Genomic DNA, 19388 nt, shown 5'->3' with positions numbered 1-19388 from the left:
TGCTGCTGCAGAGAGAGAGAGAGAGAGACTGTGACACTGCAGCTACTTCCGAAGCTCAGAGCTTCACTGCCCATGTAGAGCACAGTCACATCCGATAACCGGTCACACTCTGACTGCTCTGTTCACCCATGCTGAAAATGTACGCAGTCATGGAAGTATAAGTGGCATATGCACACAACTATTAATACAACGGTGAAACTCATTGTTAAATATTATATCTGTAAGGCATGGATGTTTGAACAAACGCCTCAGGAATCTTTTTGCGATGGTTACAAATTGTTGCAGCAGAGTGCAAAACCGTGGTACCGCCAGCCGCCGTCTGACTTCCGTTGCTCCCTAAAGTAGTGTTATTACGGTATGGATGGCTTCTGATCGAGGCGAACGGCATTACAGCGGGTTTGCACTCGGTGGCTCACGTTACCGCAGTCTTGGAAAAGGAGGATTGAGCGGAAGGGTACTCAGTTGGTTGCAATCTGCAACCACACCACTAGATGTTGCCAAATCCTACACACTGTCCCTTTAAGCCTGACAGTGTTTCTGAATTTACTTGATGGGGTTTGGAATTTCTCAACATATAATCCTTCAATTCAAGTTAAAAAAATAGAAAGCCAAAACACAGAAGTAAAGATGTACATCAATGAGCAGCGCTAGGGAGGCGTTGTTGTCTCCTTGGAGCATCTTTATCAATAGAAACTCAATCTAGAGGAGCAAATAGAAAGCCCGAGGAGCTCTCTAAGTATTTGAAAAGAGCAACGTTGTGGCAGCTGCCAATTCTCTGGTGCTTGCTGTTGTTTCCCTTTTCCCTGGTGTTTTTTTGGTTGAGTTGCTGAGTGATTAGAGGGTTATTCAGTTCACCTGTTGCGCAGGGTGTGGGGACTGGCTCTTAAATGATAGTTGAGAGCAGCTTGGTGCATTCCCCTCTTGGCCAATCAGGGTGTAACGACGCCCTTTCTGTAGGGCTTAAAAGAGGAGGGAAACTGCACACCCAGTGTCATTCTGATCTCTCCTTCACTCAATGCAACATGTGTTATCAGCTTTACCAGAAACTCTGGTCTGTTTTGGGCCCTTTTGGGATTCTGTGATCTTTGTGTTTTGTTTGTTGAGAGTGTTGACTCTCCTAGTTGGGGAAATAAGTTAAGTGCCAACCAATTGGGTTACCTGCACTGGGACATTTAGGTACTATTTGTGCAACGATCTGGCTTGCCTTACAATAGCCTAACGCCCGTAGGCTGTATTTTTGTATTCTATTCATTTGTTGATTTTCAATGAAACCCTTTATACCCATTTCTTTTAGTGTATTTTATTTGGGAAAACTTTAAAGGAGGGTAAAAGGAAAAACACAAACCAATATTTCAGTTTCCTTAATTGTTTGTTAATATAGAGGCATTTGTTCATTATTGAAGAGGCATTTGTTCATTATTATTATTAAGAAGGCATTTTATTTTATATTATTATGTGGATGGGAACTGTTTTTCAGTCTTCTGACTGAACAACTAAAGTCTGGGGAACTCAGTACCGCCACAACGTGACCTCATTAGTTCAGCCTGGCCAAACCAAACAGCTCTGGGTTTAGTTATGATCCTGGAATGTCAAAGGTCAACAATCAGGCCATGGGAAGTTTGGGAAGTCAAACAAATTGGGATGGCTAAAAGTAATTGCAAAGATGAGAAACGAAATGTAACTTCTTGATCAAGTTGTAGTTGAACATCTGACAAAGGTACATTAAATAAACTGTTAATTTCTCATGCTTGTTGTTTACAGTAATCATTGACATGTGGCGTGAAGAAATAATAATGTGAACAGATGATACAGTCATGAGAACAACTTATATAATGAGAAAGAGGAGGTCATAATCACCAGAACAGATCATGATATTAAAAGAAAATGTTCTGTGTACAGTATATTTATATTTATATACATATTAAGGCTGAATGACTTTGAAAAAATATTTAATTGCGATTATTTTGATTGCGATACAATTTGTGTGATATTAGAGGGACTTTTTACATCATTATTCTCATTTTCAATGAATAACATATTAAATTGATTATGGAGTGGATTTTTGTGGGATCTGCACCAAACAAAGATGTTTTTTTAAGTCTGTAGAATATGATGTGTAGGTCAGGACGTCTCCGCACTACCACAATACTTTAATTTAAAATGGTATTTTGAAACATTTCGCCTTCTAACAAATTCGAACATTGCAGTAGACCATATTGCAATTTTGATAAAAATTTTTATTAATTGTGCAACCCAAAAATAAATAGATAAATAGATGAATAGATGAATAGATAAATAAATAGATAAATAAATAGATAACTAATTAAATATACTTAAAAAAAAAAAAATTCAACACTGGATTGACATGATCATTTTTAGTATATACTATATTGTGACCAACATCCCGTGTTTCCCTTCGACCTTCCTGCTATTGACTATTGTTTCAGGGAGTTTAGTCGTCCTTGGTATAAGTGGCTCAGGTTAAGAGCATCAGATCAACTCCTAAAGCGTAAATAGTAACAAACAGGCCTCTCAGACGCTACGTTGCATTTCGTACACCAAGATTACCAACCCGCATTCCAGCAGTGGTGAAACAGAAAACAGATTAACTGAGACGTTCTCTATACTGTGCAATGCAGAGTTGAGTTTACAACATACTGAATGTTCTCTGTGAACCTTGTACACAGTCAGGTGACGGAGTGAGCGCGAGGCCGGATTATCTCACTGTTCAGTTTACGTAAGTTCTAAATGTTACACTACGCTGCCTTATTTTTCTAATTAGCAGGACGTCGAGAAAGGCACATATGTTGTTGTGAACCTGCAGGGCGCCGCGGGCAGCTTGCCCTTCTGAACCGCGTTATGTAACGTGTGTGTTGCGTACAAGTGTCTGTCTGTGTGTGTGTGTAGGTCAGCTCATCCCTTTTGAAGTGAGGTAACCTTTCACTTTTAAGTGTTTTTTGGCACTTTCTCCAGCTGTTTTTTTATGTGGATGTTCCACAGTCTCACTTCTTTGTTCCCACGAAAGGCCTACGGAAGGAGGCTGGGACACGGGCGGACACGGGTCTTGGGATACGGGGTACAACATGTGTGGTACCCCAAAGGTGTGACGCATTTATGAAGCGTGACCCATCCTCTTTCAATAGGCCTTGGTTCCCACCTCCCCCATCCCTTTTGGGTTCTAAACTCACCCTGATGGGAACGAGTGTGGAACTAAAAAAAAAACGTTCCCAGAGCATTGACGTCCCTTTTGACCTTTATTCTAAACATTTGTTTGCATGTCTCTAATCATAGTAACTATAAGGCCTTAAAGGGCCAGTGTGTATCATTTCAGGGGTTCTATCAGGAGAAATGAAATATGATGTTTCCATTAGTGTTTAATCACCTGAAACTAAGAATGTTTTCGTTAGCTTAGAATGAGCCCTTCATATCTACATAGAGAGCAGGTCCTCTTTACAAAGTCCACCATGTTGCTCAGCCATGTTTCTACAGTAGCCCAGAACGGACAAACCAAAGACTGGCTCTAGAGAGAGACTTTCACATTTTTTACGTTACCTCAAGGCCACCGTAGTTTGTGAAACCGCCAGCCGCGTCTGACTTCCGTTGCTCCTTAAGTAGTGTTATTACGGTACGGATGGTTTTGCACTCGGCGGCTCACGTTACCACAGTTGGAAATGGAAGAGTGAGCTGAGGGGTACTCAGTTGGTTGCAATCTGCAACCACACCCCCGAATGCTGCCAAAATCCGACACACTGTACCTTTAAGTTGGAGTTGGAAATCCGACTTCAGGGGGGCGTTCCAGTTCAAATTTCCGACTGGGAAACTTGGAAATTCCGACTTCTTCCCAGTTCAAATGGAACGCAGCATGATGATAGAAGATGTCGAGTGGGGTCATGGGAATTGTAGGATCCAGTGTTTTATTGGAGCTTGACCCATACTAAAGGCCTTTTGAAGTTAAAATGTTTTTACAATTTGATTTGAGTTTTCCTTTTCTTTTAGAATAAACCCCTCCTCATTAGGCTTACATGTTTAAGGTTTAAGGTTAAGCTTTACGGCCACATTTTATACAGTCCTAATGAATTTAGACTCATTGTCACTCTCCTAATCTCTTCTACTTAGATTATGAGATTTAAACCTGCTGTTGCGTCCCCAGTTCCCTTTTAAATTCCCCCTTACACAGTCCTAGAGAAGAGATTTTGGACATTGTCCCATAAACATTCAGTATCTGCTTGATCCAAAGCTTCATTAAAGCTATATCACACTACCCATGTCTCCTATAAGCAGTGTTGTTGGATCATCATCAGTACATTACTGTATAATAGCCTCTCTGTTCCACCGGCCACAAGGTTTCCTGTCTGATGAACTCAAAGCCCCCCAACAAGACGGGGCCTTGTTTTTAAGCACAGTAACTCCATTCACTACAGTGGGATGCAATGTCGCATTATTGCTCGATGACATGTGATGGTACACGAAGATTAAAGGCCGTATCTTAAACAGATGTCAACAAACTGGTGGGGAGAGGGAAGGGGGGGTCATCCAGAAAGTGAGTTATGTAATGTCTGGACAAGTCGTCATAGTGCACATCTGCTGCTGCTTTCTAGATTGCCCCTCCTGTCACCTGCAAACAATTAAAATAGTTGGAATAAACCATTTTGTAAATGGGAATTTGCATCACGTATAAAAGCTTTGTCATTCTATATCTCTTTAGGTTGAGCTTTGACAACCAACCAATTTGGGCGTAATTTGTCCACCTTATGTCTAACTTAATAATAATTTCATTAATGTACGTGGCGGCTGTGAAACCAAGACTGAGGCTACACAGGATTATTTTCCGTCTCCCCTTCATATCAAAGTCTTGTCAGTGTAAAAGACTGAAAGAGGGAAGGGAGGGGTGTGACAGTAGAGATGGATACGATGGGACATCGGTGATCAGCGGCTCCCTCCGGGCACCGAGCCCCGGACTGTGAACCAGAGAGCTAGACACTCATTTAAGCAGTCAAGTGCAACAGCATTTTCGATTTGCAGCAAAAATAATAAATAGGTTGTCTTTCAGTGGACAATTAAAGATGTTAAACAAATAAATAAATACAAATAATGGTGGTTTTGGTGGTTGGAGATAAAGCTGAGGTTGTGATAAACAAAGGCCCAGCGGCAGTCCCAGAGCGCTCCAGCAGAGCATAGAAGTGAAGTGTGGTATGACGGCATCCCTAGACACTTCCTCTCTGCATGGATGGCTCACTGAAATTCCTCCGATATCCTCACAGAGCGAGGCTAACTAGAGTATGATAATGTGTCGGCTGTGGAGAAACTGCTATTCAGGGTTAAAGCAGCAGTAGGCAGAATGTTTATAGCATCATTGGGCAAAAAATTCCATAATAACCTTTCAGCATATTGTAATTCAAATGTTCTGAGAGACTTCTGCACCTCCTCATGGCTTCTGTTTTCAGGCTTTAAAAAAATCTAGACCTTGACGGGAGACTTTGGCCAATCACAGGTCATTTCAGAGAGAGAGCGTTCCTATTGGCTGTCCATTCAACGGAGGCTGCTGTCAATCACTCGCAAACTCCGGTCAAACTAGGCAGCGCTGATCAAATATGAATCAATATTCTGTTACTGTAATGCCTATTTCTCGCATAAAATGTTTTCAGGAACATCTTGTAGTGTACTGTTTAGCTGTAAAATGAGAAAATTTGTGCCCCGGCTGTTGGGCGGCGGTGCTTAGTATTACCTCAACTGATCTCAACATGGTGGCCGGGTCACAAAGTTTCTCATTTTACAGCTAAACAGTACACTACAAGATGTTCCTGAAAACATTTGAGGAGAGAAATAGGCATTACAGTAACAGAATGTTGATTTATGTTTGATCAGCACTGCCTAGTTTGACCGTTTGATCGGAGTTTATGAGTGTGACAGCTGCTCAGAGACGGCAAGGCTCCAGCTCGGCTCTGATTGGTTGTTTTTCTCCGGTCTGTGAAATCTTGCAGATGCCGTTAGGAGCACCGTAGGACACAGAGGCACATGATTTTGTTTTTAGATTACCTGTCTCATGCATTACTGTCGGGATATAGTGAACGTTTTATAAAAATAACTTTTTGTTTAATCATATTTGCTCCAACCTGAAACCAAAAATTATTATATAGGTTTATCGACTCATTTAGGACATGTTCAGACTCCCAACGCATCAATTAAGAGAGAAAATTGGTTCTGGATTTCTTTAAAAGTCTTAAAACGATGACTAACTGAGAGAGTAGCGCTCGGATCAGATTAGTGTGGCAGTGTCAGACTAATCTGTTATCACATTCTGTCAGGCTTTCTGTTTGTGTTTCTAATCCTGAGTCATTCAAGGAGATGATGTAGACCGTATTAAATCGATCATCTTCCGAGATCTTGTTTTTTTCCTACAAAACACACAGATTTTCATGGTCGCTGCTAACCTTCCGTCCTCTTTCCCCTCCTCTCGTCTCCAGGTGTGGTTCAGTGAGAAGTTCGACGCCCCGTTGCTGAGCCCCATGAGCCCCCGGAGCCCTCGCAGCCCGCTAGCGCAGCGGCACGGCCCCGGCCTCGCAGACGTCTTCCAGTACGACCAGTGGCTGGCGGTGCGACATGAAGCCACCCTGGTGCCCATGCAGGAGGATCTGGCCATCTGGCTCACGGGCATGCTGGGTAAGAGCTGCGTTGTCGGCTAAGAACTACTGCTTTTAGTGGTTCTGTCTCATTATGTCTCTTTTTAACGTGTAACGTTAGCCAGTTAGTATGTATGTGTTCATGTTTTACAAAGGGTTTAACCTCAGCCAAGCCATACAACAATGATAGCAATCATACCACATCTAACAGGGTTATACAGCTGTTAAAAAATAATAATTATATGGAGCGATACACAAGTCCAGATATCAGAATTGGGAAAGAGAAACTGGTATCGGAACATCTCTATATTATATTTTACTGTAGTGTAATCACATGGATATATAGGCTACAGAGGATATATGTGTCCAACCCATGCACATGTGAATCAACACTGGGTAGTTGCATGCTACCAGTTTTCCCCCTCGAGGCTAGGAAAATACCGATGCACAATTGACTCCCATGTAATTGGATTTGGATGCTGCCATTTCCAACAGCGGCCTTAGCAAACAACAGAAACAGGAGTGGTACCAAATCGCCTCATTTCATGCGTCTCTACTATTATACTGACGTCTATTGTCCCCTTCCAATACAATGGAGCAGTGAGGAAACTGAAGCTGACTTGAAACTGACTCCATTGTTGACTGGTGAAACTGTTTTCAGTTCTCATGAGGAATGTGGGCAGGTATTAAACACTAAACATGAGTTATTGACACCGTGACCGCGTTGACACTGAAGCACGCATTCTTAAACAGTTTGACCGATCCCATCGTCAATCCTGAAGGGGGGCGGATGCTGCAAAAAAACAGGTGGCGTGCTGCGGATAAAGTTTCAGGCCTCAAGGGTCGGCTGTTGTAGTGTGGAAAATGAACTTTTTGTGGGGCGATCTTTTGTCACTTAGTGGTAAAGCTATTATTATGGATTTTGTTCCCAATGTGAATTCAGCTCACATGACCTTTGTTGAGTTTCCGAGGGCGGTGATTTACAATAAGGGGTCGTGGGAGCGCCGTAAGTCGCTGAGGAGGAGTGTGTAGGGGAGTGTTGAAAAGCGACAACAAAAGACACTGTGTAGAGGAAGACGTATTTAGTGTTAAATAACTGTTTTTATTTTGTGTTTTTGGCTCCACAAAACTGTTTATAAAGTGTTCTTGCAGATGAAAATGGATGATTTGCATCGTGCTGTACGTTTAATTCTGCATCTCTTCACTTTCCGCAGGCGAGGAGGTGAGAGCAGAGTTCTTCATGGAGGAGCTGAACAACGGCGTGAAGCTCTGCCAGCTTATCGGCGTGCTGCAGACTAAGATCGCCCAGAGCTGCCCCTCCGCGCTCTGCAAGGTGAGTCAGACGGCAACGATGAAAAAATAGCAGCGGCGACCGTCGTCGTCCAAAGGGCAGCTTTCATGCTCACACGTGGGGAGAGGGGGGATGTTTGGGGAGAAAGCACTGCAGGTCAACGGCGTGGACAAATCTCTGACTCAAATTCATATCAAGTTCAGTTAGCAGCACGCATGAAATTCCTGCTGATGTAAATCAAAAATGTTTTCACGGTCACGTTGTTGTTAAACCCGTTGTTAAATCCTTATGTCCACGCTGAGTTTTATGATGATGCTTCATAGTTTTATCTTTCCCCCCCGACAGCTGTTCCCCACGAGGAAGATCGCATGTAAGCGGGACGCCTCTCCAGGTTCCTTCTTCGCTCGCGACAACACCGCCAACTTCCTGGCGTGGTGCCGCTACGTCGGCGTGGAGGAGACCTACCTGTTTGAGTCAGAAGGCCTAGGTAAGAGCTGCAGCAGATGTCACTACAACTATCTTTCTAAATGCATCCTTTCTATCAGTATATTTAGATGTACAATGCCTCTCGTCATGGAATAATTGAACATCAATTTCTGGCGTAGTATATACTCGTCCCATGAAAAGTGGCCATAGATAGAATTTCAGTCTAAAAATCTATATATTTACAGTCCGCTGGGATCGGCTCCAGCCCTCAGCGAGCCTGTAGAGGATAAGCGGTTACAGATAATGGATGGATGGAATCTATATTTACAGGAAAGAATGCCACTTTTTCTATTTTTACTCTTCTGTTGCTCCCCCTTTTTTCTCTCATTCACATTCAGCAGCATTAAAGCTGCAGCCGTTTTCCTTCGGGCCCGGTAGAAACTTGACAATGTCATTAGGAGCACTAGCTGGAGGCAGAGAAACACCATTATCTGTCTCATGCACTACTGTCAGACAGTTTTATAAAAACAACTTATCATATTTGCTCAAAGTTACCAGCTGCAGCTTTAACTCCGTTAAAATCCAGCCATCTAAACTGTGTGTCTGAGTTTTTGGACACAAGAAACAAGTTTGTTATCGGGCGATACGACCTGGCAACCCTCTCCCGGTTCTGTAGATAAGAAGCTCGATAGCTCTTGCAAGAACACACAGTAACTTATTAAAGTAATACTTTGTGGTGCTCTGGCAAAGATTGTCACAACCTCTAACCCTCTTGAATAACAAGATAACAAAAAAGAAAAAGCACTGCAAAGTTGAAGGACGTTCAAGTTTTGTTTATCCGAGCAAGCGGAACGAAGCGGACTTCTTGTTCATCTTAATCGTCTGGTAAATCTTTTATTCCGGAGGATCGAAGTTCAACAAAGTGTCCAAATACCTGTCTCACACCGGCCAAGTCGTGCTTTATAACTTTGGAAATGTATCATGATGAGTTTCCCAGCATGTGCTTGGCCGCCGTCTACCTATTTTCCCCTCTTAAACTTTTATTTCTTTAGCGAGCATCGGTTGGGTCCAAGATGGGACAGTCATATGCGAGACCAAACAAATCCTTTAGGAGTTCTTTTAAATATTTACTAGGATGGAGACCCACAATAGACCCGTTTGCTTTAGGTCTCTAGTTTGATCCATCCATCCTCTGAATGCTCTAGGTCTCTAGTCTGATCCATCCATCCTCTGAATGCTCTAGGTCTCTAGTTTGATCCATCCATCCTCTGAATGCTCTAGGTCTCTAGTTTGATCCATCCATCCTCTGAATGCTCTAGGTCTCTAGTTTGATCCATCCATCCTCTGAATGCTCTAGGTCTCTAGTTTGATCCATCCATCCTCTGAATGCTCTAGGTCTCTAGTTTGATCCATCCATCCTCTGAATGCTCTAGGTCTATAGTTTGTGGCTGTAAAGTTTCACGAGGCTGTGATTATCCTAGAGGTCACCACAGGTCATTTTATACAGGGAGGTCAAGTTATTTAGCCTCTTTTGCAACAAGCTAGTATGACCTGGTTGGTACCTGCCACAGCCACTTAAAGATGTAAAACAGACTAGACTTTGGCCGTAAGCTCCTAATATCTTTTGCAGAGTTCTGTAGTTTAAGCCGTACTTCTTAATGGTTTAATAGGATCTGTTGTGGAGAGGCAATTGCCCTGAGTACTCGGTATGGGGGATCACTTCATTACATGTAATGGGCCTTCCCAAAAACCGGATTGGAGCGATTTAGAAAGAAATCCAGTCTGCTGTGATTCTCCCTTTTAATAGTATCCTTGTGTGACTTTAAAGTTCTCCGCTCCCAAAGCTCTGTTCTCTTCTGCATGAATCCCCCAACAACCCCTCAGGGAATAACTAACTTTATCTCACGGGGTCACGTTTCCGAATGTGTGACAAGTGAATGTTGTCGCACCTCGTCCCGTTGTGTTTCTCTAAAGAAAGCAGAGCTGCTTCGTCACGTTATTTAACTGTTAATTGGTGTGTTTTTCTGCCTCAGTTCTGCACAAGGAGCCTCGGCAAGTCTGCCTCTGCCTCCTGGAGATCGGCCGCATCGTCTCCAAGTGAGTCTCTGAACACACGACGACGACGACAAAGAAGCAGTTCAATAATAAACAGAAAGAGTTTAAGAATTCAAGGTGCACATTGTAAACTGTGCCGTGTGTTTCTCAGGTACGGCGTGGAGCCTCCTGTGCTGGTGAAGCTGGAGAAGGAGATCGAGCTGGAAGAGACTCTGCTGATGACGGAGACGCCGCCGCCGGCCGTCAAAACCTTCAGCGTGTGTTGCCAGCACGGCGGCCTCTATCAGCCGGGGGTGAGTTCTGACTGACAGCTGGAAACATATGAAGTGTTGCACGAGAACGGCCTTCCTCTCCTTTAACCGGTCGCGTTACTGCCACCTTGTAATATTGATGAGCTGTCATCTAACTTCAGTCTAGAGCAGTGGTTCCCAACCTGTGGTCCGGGTCCCCTCAGGGGGGACAAAAGATCACAGAAGGTGTGCCAGGATTTGTCTGCTCTGAGGTTGTCAAAATTAGATTTGCTCAAGTAGAACTGAAATCTAAGGCTGTCAAAGTTGACAGGATAATAACGCGTTAACGCAAATTAGTTTTTATGCCACTAATTTCTTTTACGCAACTTGCAATTTTTAGGTTGTAGCGGGCTCTAGCTTCGGTACCAACCATGTCATACTAGCTTGTCGTGAAGGAGGCTAAATAACGCTCAAAACTTACGCTAAATTTTGGCGAGGAAAAACTGGCATGACCATTTTCAAAGGGGTTGAGGGTTTCTGGACAATATTTGTCATTGTTTCGTGTTGTTAATTGATTTCCAATAATAAATATATACATACATTTACATAAAGCAGCATATTTGTCCATTTCCATGTGACAAATCTCCCTTTAAGGTACATTTGAACAGAAAAAAAATGCGATTAATTTGCGATTAAATATGTGAATCGATCGACAGCGCTAATAATAATAATAATAATTTCCAAAATTCACAGCATGTGTTTTATCTAATAAAATATTCTGCTTCAATCCATATTTGTTGGCGTTTAGCCTTTCAAAAACATAGGCTGAGTAGGACTGTTTCCGACTTGTGTGATCCCGTTGTGAAGTCCAAAAGGCAAAATGTATTAAAACAATTCACAATATGTTTTTATCTAACGAAATATTCTGCTTCAATACATATTTGTTGGCATTTAGCATTTCAAAAACAAAATTTTCACTGCATTCAAAAACCTGTTAGCTTTCAAAAACAACAATTTGGTCGGTTAAAAAACTGTTTGCTGTCCCGTTTGCCGCACACAAAGAGAAACGCGCACTGACGAGTTCTATCCATTAAAGAAAGCTGATTTATTAAAAAAAGAGTAACTCATTTAATACACTGAATCGCCTTATTTAAATTGGAGAGAGTTTTGTTCAACGATATGTAATTTCATTCAGGGTGATGACGTCAGAAAGGCTTTTCTTAGATACATGTAGGGGGGGGCTACAAGGAGAAATAGCCTGGGAACCACTGGACCACAAGATGATGATGTTTACTGCCGTCCGCACACAAATGAGCTAAAAACAAACGTTCCAGCTGATCACGTCAGCATCACATAGGTGGTCCATGTGCGACCCAGTTGAGGCCGCTTCATCGGCGCCCCAGAGGGTATGACACATCACAGCTGACCACGTGACGCTCCGCCGGGCGCTGTGTGACTCACTCTCACACAGCCACGAGTACACACACACACACACACACACACAGGGATGAACTGTTCATACACCAGTCCAGAGGCTCCTCCATCAACACTTCCCAAATCATTGCTTATGGACGTTTTGACCCTAACGCCGGGTAAAAAGAGGCTCTGATGCCGTCAGGGTTGGGGGTTTTATTCCCAGAGGAGACAGCTGGGCTAAAAATAACTGCACTCATTGAAGTGGAAGTTTGGATAAAAGCATCCACCATCAGTACATCATTCCCAAATGCACTTCCCCTTAATGATATCGCTTTGTTGTCCGGCCATCTGAAGTGACACTGAATTATCTTCTAACTGTTAATGTTGGGTTATAAAATAACTATATCATGTGTTTACAAAGAGAGTCCAATATGACCGCCTTACGATGCTCTGTTGTCCCTCGTAGGAGCACGGCATGGACGACCCGCCCTGCAACTGTGCCAACAGAGTCTCCATTGAGTACCTGTCTGAGGGACGCTACCGACTGGGAGACAAGACCCTCTTTATTCGGGTGAGTGCTCGGAACACACACACACGCACACACACACACACTCTGTGTGGTAGCAGACGATCCAGTCAGTCAGTAAAGCCTGATTTATGCCTGCCGCATCCGTGAGGTTTGCGAGTGTTCATACATCCAAAGTGGACTCACACCATCAGACACGGCCACCTGTCTGCGCACATCCAATTTTTGGCTGGGCGGAGAACATTTTGGAGCTTTAACAAAGTCTGCTTGTCGCAAGGAGAAACCCGCGTGAAGTATAAAAGATCCAAGCGCTTCCTCGTCACGATTCCACGTCGGCTCATGTCCGTGCGGCTGTCCTTGAGGAAAGTATAACCGAAGCTTAAGGGGCCTAGACACACCAAGCCGACGTCAAAGGCCACGAATTGCGTCGCCTTCGTCTTGGCCAAAAAGTTGCACTCTAACTCACCGCAAAGACTACAGCCGACGGTGCTATATCCGTGTGTTGGAATGATCAGATGAAGATGAAGATGAAAAATGAGAAGAACATTCTGTGTTTGTCCTCTTGACTTTACTCGTTGGCTTGCTTTCCTCGCTTCCGTAATTTTTCTCTTGCAAATGTGATTCGACCGACGGTGCAGGACACACGGAAAAAAACTAGGCCGACAGACGCTCACTGACGGCCTCAAACTGCCCGATGACCGACCGTCGGCTTGTTGTGTCGGGGCCTTTTAGATGTCCCATTCAGAAGTAGCAGCCTCGTTGTGCCACAGCTTTTGTAATACACTAATATCAGGGTTCAATATTAGTTTTATTAGTATTATTGGAACTGGAACTTTTACTAGTACTGTATCTGTACTGTATAAAACAAAAGCTGAAGTACAGTGTATAGTACAACCATAAATACTGTGTTTATATCCTATTAAGATACGTGGTCGGATACACTCTAGCTGCTGCCAGTGTGTGTGTATGTGAGCTCTGGCAGGACTCTTCACTCCATCACATTGGACACATGTAAGCTCGTTACCCGGTGGCGGTGGCGGTGGATTGCGTTAGGGCGGCGATTACATCATAATTACTCTGCTGTCTGCGGCGCCAGGCCTCAGGACAGACGGATCATTTATAGATCTGCAGCAGCTATTTTGGGAACCAATATGTCACCGTTGTTTGTTTGTTTTTTTACGCCAAATAAAATGTACATTTTTCGAGGACACTCACGGATGGATTTGTTTCCCTCCACAGATGCTTCACGGGAAACACGTGATGGTGCGCGTCGGCGGCGGCTGGGACACGCTGCGCGGCTTCCTGATGAAGTACGACCCTCTGCGCGTGCTGCAGTTCACCACGCTGGAGCAGAAGATCCTGGCCTTCCAGAAAGGCCCCCCCAGCCTGGGAGGTCACCACGGCAACGCAGCTCCGCCCCCTCCTCCCGACATGGACCCCCTCGCCGCCGTCAACAACCTCATCTCTTCCTCGTCCTCGTCTTCCTCCTCCACCTCGTCGTCATCCTCTTCCTCCGGCACGGCCTGTAAGTCGCCGTCCGTGACCGCCGCGGCTCAGACGTGTCGGTCCTACGCCGCCTCCCCGGTGTGCACGCCCACTTTGCCCAGAAAGGGTGCCGCGGCGCCCAAGAAGAACCTGCAGCTCACGCCTTCATCTCCCAGGAAGCCCACCCAGCTGCCCCTCCCCGTCACCACTAAAGGTTCCTCCTCTCTGCCCGCCACGCCCGTGGGAAGCTCCTCCAGACTATCTCCCAGCCCGGGCTGTCAGGGCGCGCAGGTCTACCGCAGAGCTCTGACTCCGTCCTCGGCGCCGTCGGCTCCCACAGATCCGATCCCCGCCTCCAAACTGAAGCTCAGAGCGTCGCCGCACAGCGCCGCCTCTCAGCCCAGGAGCCCCGTCTGCCCCGAGCCGTCTTCCAAATTCCCCAAACCCTCCAGCCCCTGCACCTCGCCCATCTCCGCCTCCGTGCCTCGCCCCGTCACCGCACCGGTACGGGCGCCCAACCCTAAAGACGCCCGGCCCCCGACGGGCGCCAACCAGCGCTCTCGCCTTTCACAGCGCCGTGCCGGCTCCCCGGCCTCGCGCCTCCGTCTGGAGGCCAGGCGGGTGCGGACAGCCACAAGAGCCGCGGCGACGCCGACTGCTCAAACCCGGACCCCTACCCCCAGCTCACGGACGGCGTCCCCGGCGCCGCCCAAAGCTACCAGCTCCGTGCCCAAGAGCCAAGAAGTCACAGCCAAAGCCAAGGGCCCGGCACCGACCAAGGCGGTTACTGCCCCTCCGTGCGCCACCGCTACAGCCCCTCAACGCGCCACCGCTACCGCCCCCGGGCGGGTCGCTGCCGTCCCTGGGCGGGTCGCTGCCATACTTGGGCGGGTCGCTGCCGTGCCCGGGCGGGTCGCTGCCAACCCCGGGCGGGTCCCTGCCGTCCTTGGTCGGGTAGCTGCTGTCCCCGGGCGGGTCCCGGGGCGCAGCGCAAGCCCGTCTCCCGCCAGCAAAGCCAATCAGAAAACAGCCGCCACGGCACCGAGGACAGGGCGAAAGCAAGCAGCCACTACTACGAACCCCGTCAACGGGAAGTCAACAACACTAAAACCCGAAGCAACTCCGGGACTAGGACTACCGCTGGCGCCGCAGAAAACCAGCCCCAACATCAAAACCGCTAAGACCGAGCCCGGCGTCTCCAGGAAGATCCCACAATACAAGAGCCGAAGTGACGACCCTTATTTTGAAATGAACAGCAGGAGACGGCAGAAGACGTAACGGGACGGTCTCCGAGGACGCTAAGCTCCTTATCATAGAGCAGCACTTGTTGGAACTCTTCTCGTCACTAATCCTCATCAAAAACAGTCTCAGTTTTTGTCTTCAAATTTATTTTCGTACGTTATTTAACAGCCTTTTTTTTTAATTATTTTGAATCTGTTTTTTTAATCCAGGGTCAAAGGTGTCATGCTTTGTTTGTCTCGTCTTTGTGGTGATTTAACGGTCTTTTTTTAACGGTCAGCTAACCCGGTTAATGCTAAAACTTGCACAATGTTTACATTTTCACTTTTGTTACATGTACAACTGTTACAAATGACTTATAGAGAAACCACATTCAAACACTAACCTCAAAGCTCACGATCACAGGAAACAGCCATGATCCAGCAAAAAGGCACTTCGGCCAACATTTGCAGGAAACGGATCAGTTTTCATTTCATGGCTCCGGAGTCCTGTTTTCTCCAAACAGGTTACCAAAGTTGTTCAAACTGGAACACGAATCATTGTTTCTGATGATTTATATTTACTCCCCAGTGAGAACGAGCATTCTACTGGCGGACGGTCAGACGTGATACTCGTGTCTGACGTTTGTATAAATGATATCTAGGAAGGGAGGTTTGTAACGTTGGCGCCAAACAAGGCGTCATCGGGAGCGGATCTTCCCCGTCGTGTGCCTTCATCAGAAATCTCTGAGCGGCATTAGAATGTATTAGACGATCGGGGTGGCGGGCGGCGGGGGGGGTTTTAAAGGTTTTTACTGATTAAAGAATTGCACAGTGCGTACGAGCTCTTCCTCCTCCGAGGGAAGGCCGAGTCGCAGACGAACTACTGATCAAACGCCTCTTTTTCTTTTTAACAGAAAACACTAGTTGGTATAGATTTTACATGGTTTCTAATGTCTGTGTGTTTAAAAGTCTAGTTTTCTATATGTGGTGTTTGTGTATGTGTGAGTGTATATATAAATATATATGAGGCTTTTTGTTCTTGTTTGGCACTTTACAGAAACCGCCGTCGTTTGTCAGGATTTGAATGTTGATTCTTGTCTTGTTTTTTTCCGGCTACCCTTTTATTGTCATTTTGATTAATAAATGGACAAAACAAAGATAATTTCTCGTCTGTTTGTTTCTGCTGACGCACGTTGGTGCTCCAAATGTTTTGGAGGATTTGTTTCCTTCCTCTAAAGCCGTAAAACGGTCTTAGCCTGGATACCAAACAAAGTCCTCTGAGTACTCAGACTGAGGGAAAAAGTGCTCAACAATATACAGAAGAATCCATAATTATGACTCATATTATTATTATTGATAAATACAGGTGAAATACTAATGTAAACTGAGTGGAGGAACAGCGCCGTCCCGTAAAAAGATCCTGCACTGCCTGTGGGACCTCAGGACTGTAGGTTTGTTGCCTCTGTTGGGGCACGAAGAATTATTGCAAACCTGTGCAATAACAAAGTAAGGGGGTAATGTGCCAGGGGGTTAAAGAGGTAAATAAAACCCGAAGAATTAGACAAGTAAATAAATGAAAACAACTCACAAGCATTTGGGGTTTGTAGAGGGATAATTAGTTGCTCATTTCATTTATGAACATTTAAATAAAGGATTCCTGTTATAAAACGTACTTGGATGATAAAAATATTTTTTGTTATATCCTGTCAGGATATAGTGACCGTTTTATATATATTATATATATATAAAATATATTATATATTATATTATATTTGTTCCATTTCTACCCTCTGCAGCTTTAATGGGCTGGGTTAAAAGCTTTTTACTTTTCTATTATGGTTTCATTCAAAGATGAAGAACATTGAAGACATGATTCAGTTTTAACGTTAGGGTTGGAAATTAACTTTTTTGTGTCCACCTGCCACCGTGGCTGGTGGATTCCTAGATCTACCAGCCACTCAATAGATTACCATTGTCTTTTTTTTTTTGGCTGGTGAGTGAAGCAAATCTAGCACCCACTTGCATATTTAACCAGCATTTGGCTTAGTGGCTGGTGCTCATTTCCAACCCTGGTTTAACATCATCACACTTTTGGAGATGGAATTTTGACCTGGCATCACTTCCAATATAGTTCTGACCATCTTCAACCTCTGCAGAGGTCTAATCAGACACAATAAGTGAAATCACCTGTGATGATGAGAAGGCCCTTTAATGACCTCCAGCTGTCAAGCTCTGCTGCCTCCTAGTGGCTCTAAAGAGACACTACATCAGGGCTGAGTAGTTAGGTTACAGTGACTGAGGCTCTTCAGCTCCTCTTCAGTGGCTCCCTGTGGATTTTTAGAAATGGAAATGAATAACAGTTTTTTGTTTACATTTTCATTTCTATTTATCATTGTTGTAGGTCTATACTATGACGGAGTGTTAGGGCCACATTGAGGAAAAAAAACAAATCTGAGATTTCGAGAATAAAGACATATTACGAGAATAAAGTCATAGAATTACGAGAAAGAAAGTCTTAATATTATGAGAATAAAGTCATAATATCATAAAGTAATAATTTTACATGTTATTTTCTTTTTCTCGTAATATTACGACTTTTTGTCTCGCTATATTTTGACTTTATTCTGTAAATCTCAGATGTTTTTCCCCTCAATGTGGCCCTAATACTCCCTAGTACATTTGCCCTCACTGCATTAGACTTATATACTATATACTTAGACTATAAACTGTGTTACCTTCATCACAATGCTCAAATGTTTTGCGGCTCAAGACAGATCTTTTGGTTGTTTTTTTTGCCTAAAATGTCTCTTTTGATAGTAAAGGTTGCTGACCCCTGCTGCAGGTGGTTGTGATTTATGTTGGATTATGAAGAGATGGGAGGAATAAATGAACTCTTTTTTAATCACAGAATGTAAACTACACCAGCCAACTTCTCTTTTTATACATCCCCATGATAAACAACAAAAGACCTCATTTGTTTTGTTCAAGTCAAACACATTGATAGATGTGGATTTCTCCCAAGTGTTCATCATCGTATAGCATCACAGTGCTTTTCCGAAATAAGGTCCCATGGTGGTCCACCGGAAGGGGCGGGACTTCGCCTCTCTGTTCACATTACATCAAAACCAAAGGAAAGATCAGAAAGCTTTTACCTGTAGGCATTTATTAAATATCAAAACATTAAATTACTATTGACCTCATTTTTCATAGACATGTCTGCATTTTCTTTAAAAAGTCACAAATCCAGAAAATGGCTAAATAAAATACTGACAGGCATTTACAGGCTTGAAGTGGAAGGTTTCAGCAGTTTGTTCTCAGTGCATTGTGGTCTAAAAAAGGCTGAGCGTGAAACCCCGAGAAAGGTCACGGTTTAAAAAACATTCATAATTAATCAGCAGAAAAATTAAATACATTAAAATCCAGTGTGCAAATTACAAAACAGATCGACCGGACCGCATAAGTTCAGTGCAATCAAAGACACACCAGCGAGCAAGAGGTTAAAACATCTGTCCTGACAGAGGAAAATACCGTTTTCTTATTCTGTGTTGAGGCTAAACTGTGCAATATTTATTCAGTTTGTCAGTTGTTTGTGACCGACCTGCATCCTCACTTTACTGACCTGTTTGACCCCATGGTACGGAAGCCCTGAAAGGCCAGCGAGAACATTTTTTTTTTTTTTTCTGGTGATGCATTTATTAAATCTGATCTAAATTATTTTCTCTCCTGTGTTTATGAATTAAGAACAGATGAAAAAAAATTTTTTTGCCAAGATAATCTTTCTAACTTTCTCTTTTTTTTATGTGAAACAGGTGGGAAAAAGTTGTTTTTGTGAAAACAAGTGAAACAATTTCAGGCTTATTTTTCTAAGTTAATTTTTTTCTGTGTAAGTGAAAAAAAAAAAAAATTCAGGCTGATTTTTCTAAGATGCTTTTTTTGCCTCTGTGTGAAAACAAGTGAAAAAACTTTAGGATAACTTTTCTAAGTTTCTTTTTTTTCTGTGAAACGGGTGGAAAAAAATTTTCAGGGTGATTTTTTTAAGTTATTTTTTTTCCTGTATGAAAACAAATGAAAAAAAATCAGGCTGATTTTTCTATATTAAACATTTTTAGGCAGATTTTT

The 19388-nt window shown here is 43.9% G+C and overlaps 1 protein-coding gene across 4 annotated transcripts in view; it reads left to right on the top strand.

The window, feature by feature from the left end:
* Positions 1 to 16431, top strand: part of gas2l3 (growth arrest-specific 2 like 3) — a 32595-nt gene extending 16164 nt beyond the window's left edge. For 2 of the 4 annotated variants that reach the window (XM_037760575.1, XM_037760576.1), the window contains exons 3-9: positions 6465 to 6660; positions 7835 to 7953; positions 8257 to 8398; positions 10371 to 10434; positions 10544 to 10685; positions 12505 to 12609; positions 13804 to 16431. In XM_037760575.1, coding sequence (XP_037616503.1) covers positions 6465 to 6660; positions 7835 to 7953; positions 8257 to 8398; positions 10371 to 10434; positions 10544 to 10685; positions 12505 to 12609; positions 13804 to 15327 — 2292 coding nt within the window. In that variant the 3' untranslated portion in view covers positions 15328 to 16431. The remainder of the gene's footprint in view (positions 1 to 6464; positions 6661 to 7834; positions 7954 to 8256; positions 8399 to 10370; positions 10435 to 10543; positions 10686 to 12504; positions 12610 to 13803) is intronic. The other 2 variants (XM_037760578.1, XM_037760577.1) reach the window with 2 other exon arrangements.
* The last annotated feature ends 2957 nt before the right edge of the window (positions 16432 to 19388 follow it).

This window comes from Sebastes umbrosus, chromosome 23 (assembly GCF_015220745.1).
Source record: "Sebastes umbrosus isolate fSebUmb1 chromosome 23, fSebUmb1.pri, whole genome shotgun sequence".
In the NCBI taxonomy this organism is placed as follows: Eukaryota; Metazoa; Chordata; class Actinopteri; order Perciformes; family Sebastidae; genus Sebastes; species Sebastes umbrosus.
The sequence above is the reverse complement of the archived record's forward strand: the minus strand, read 5'-3'. Positions and strand labels throughout refer to the sequence as shown.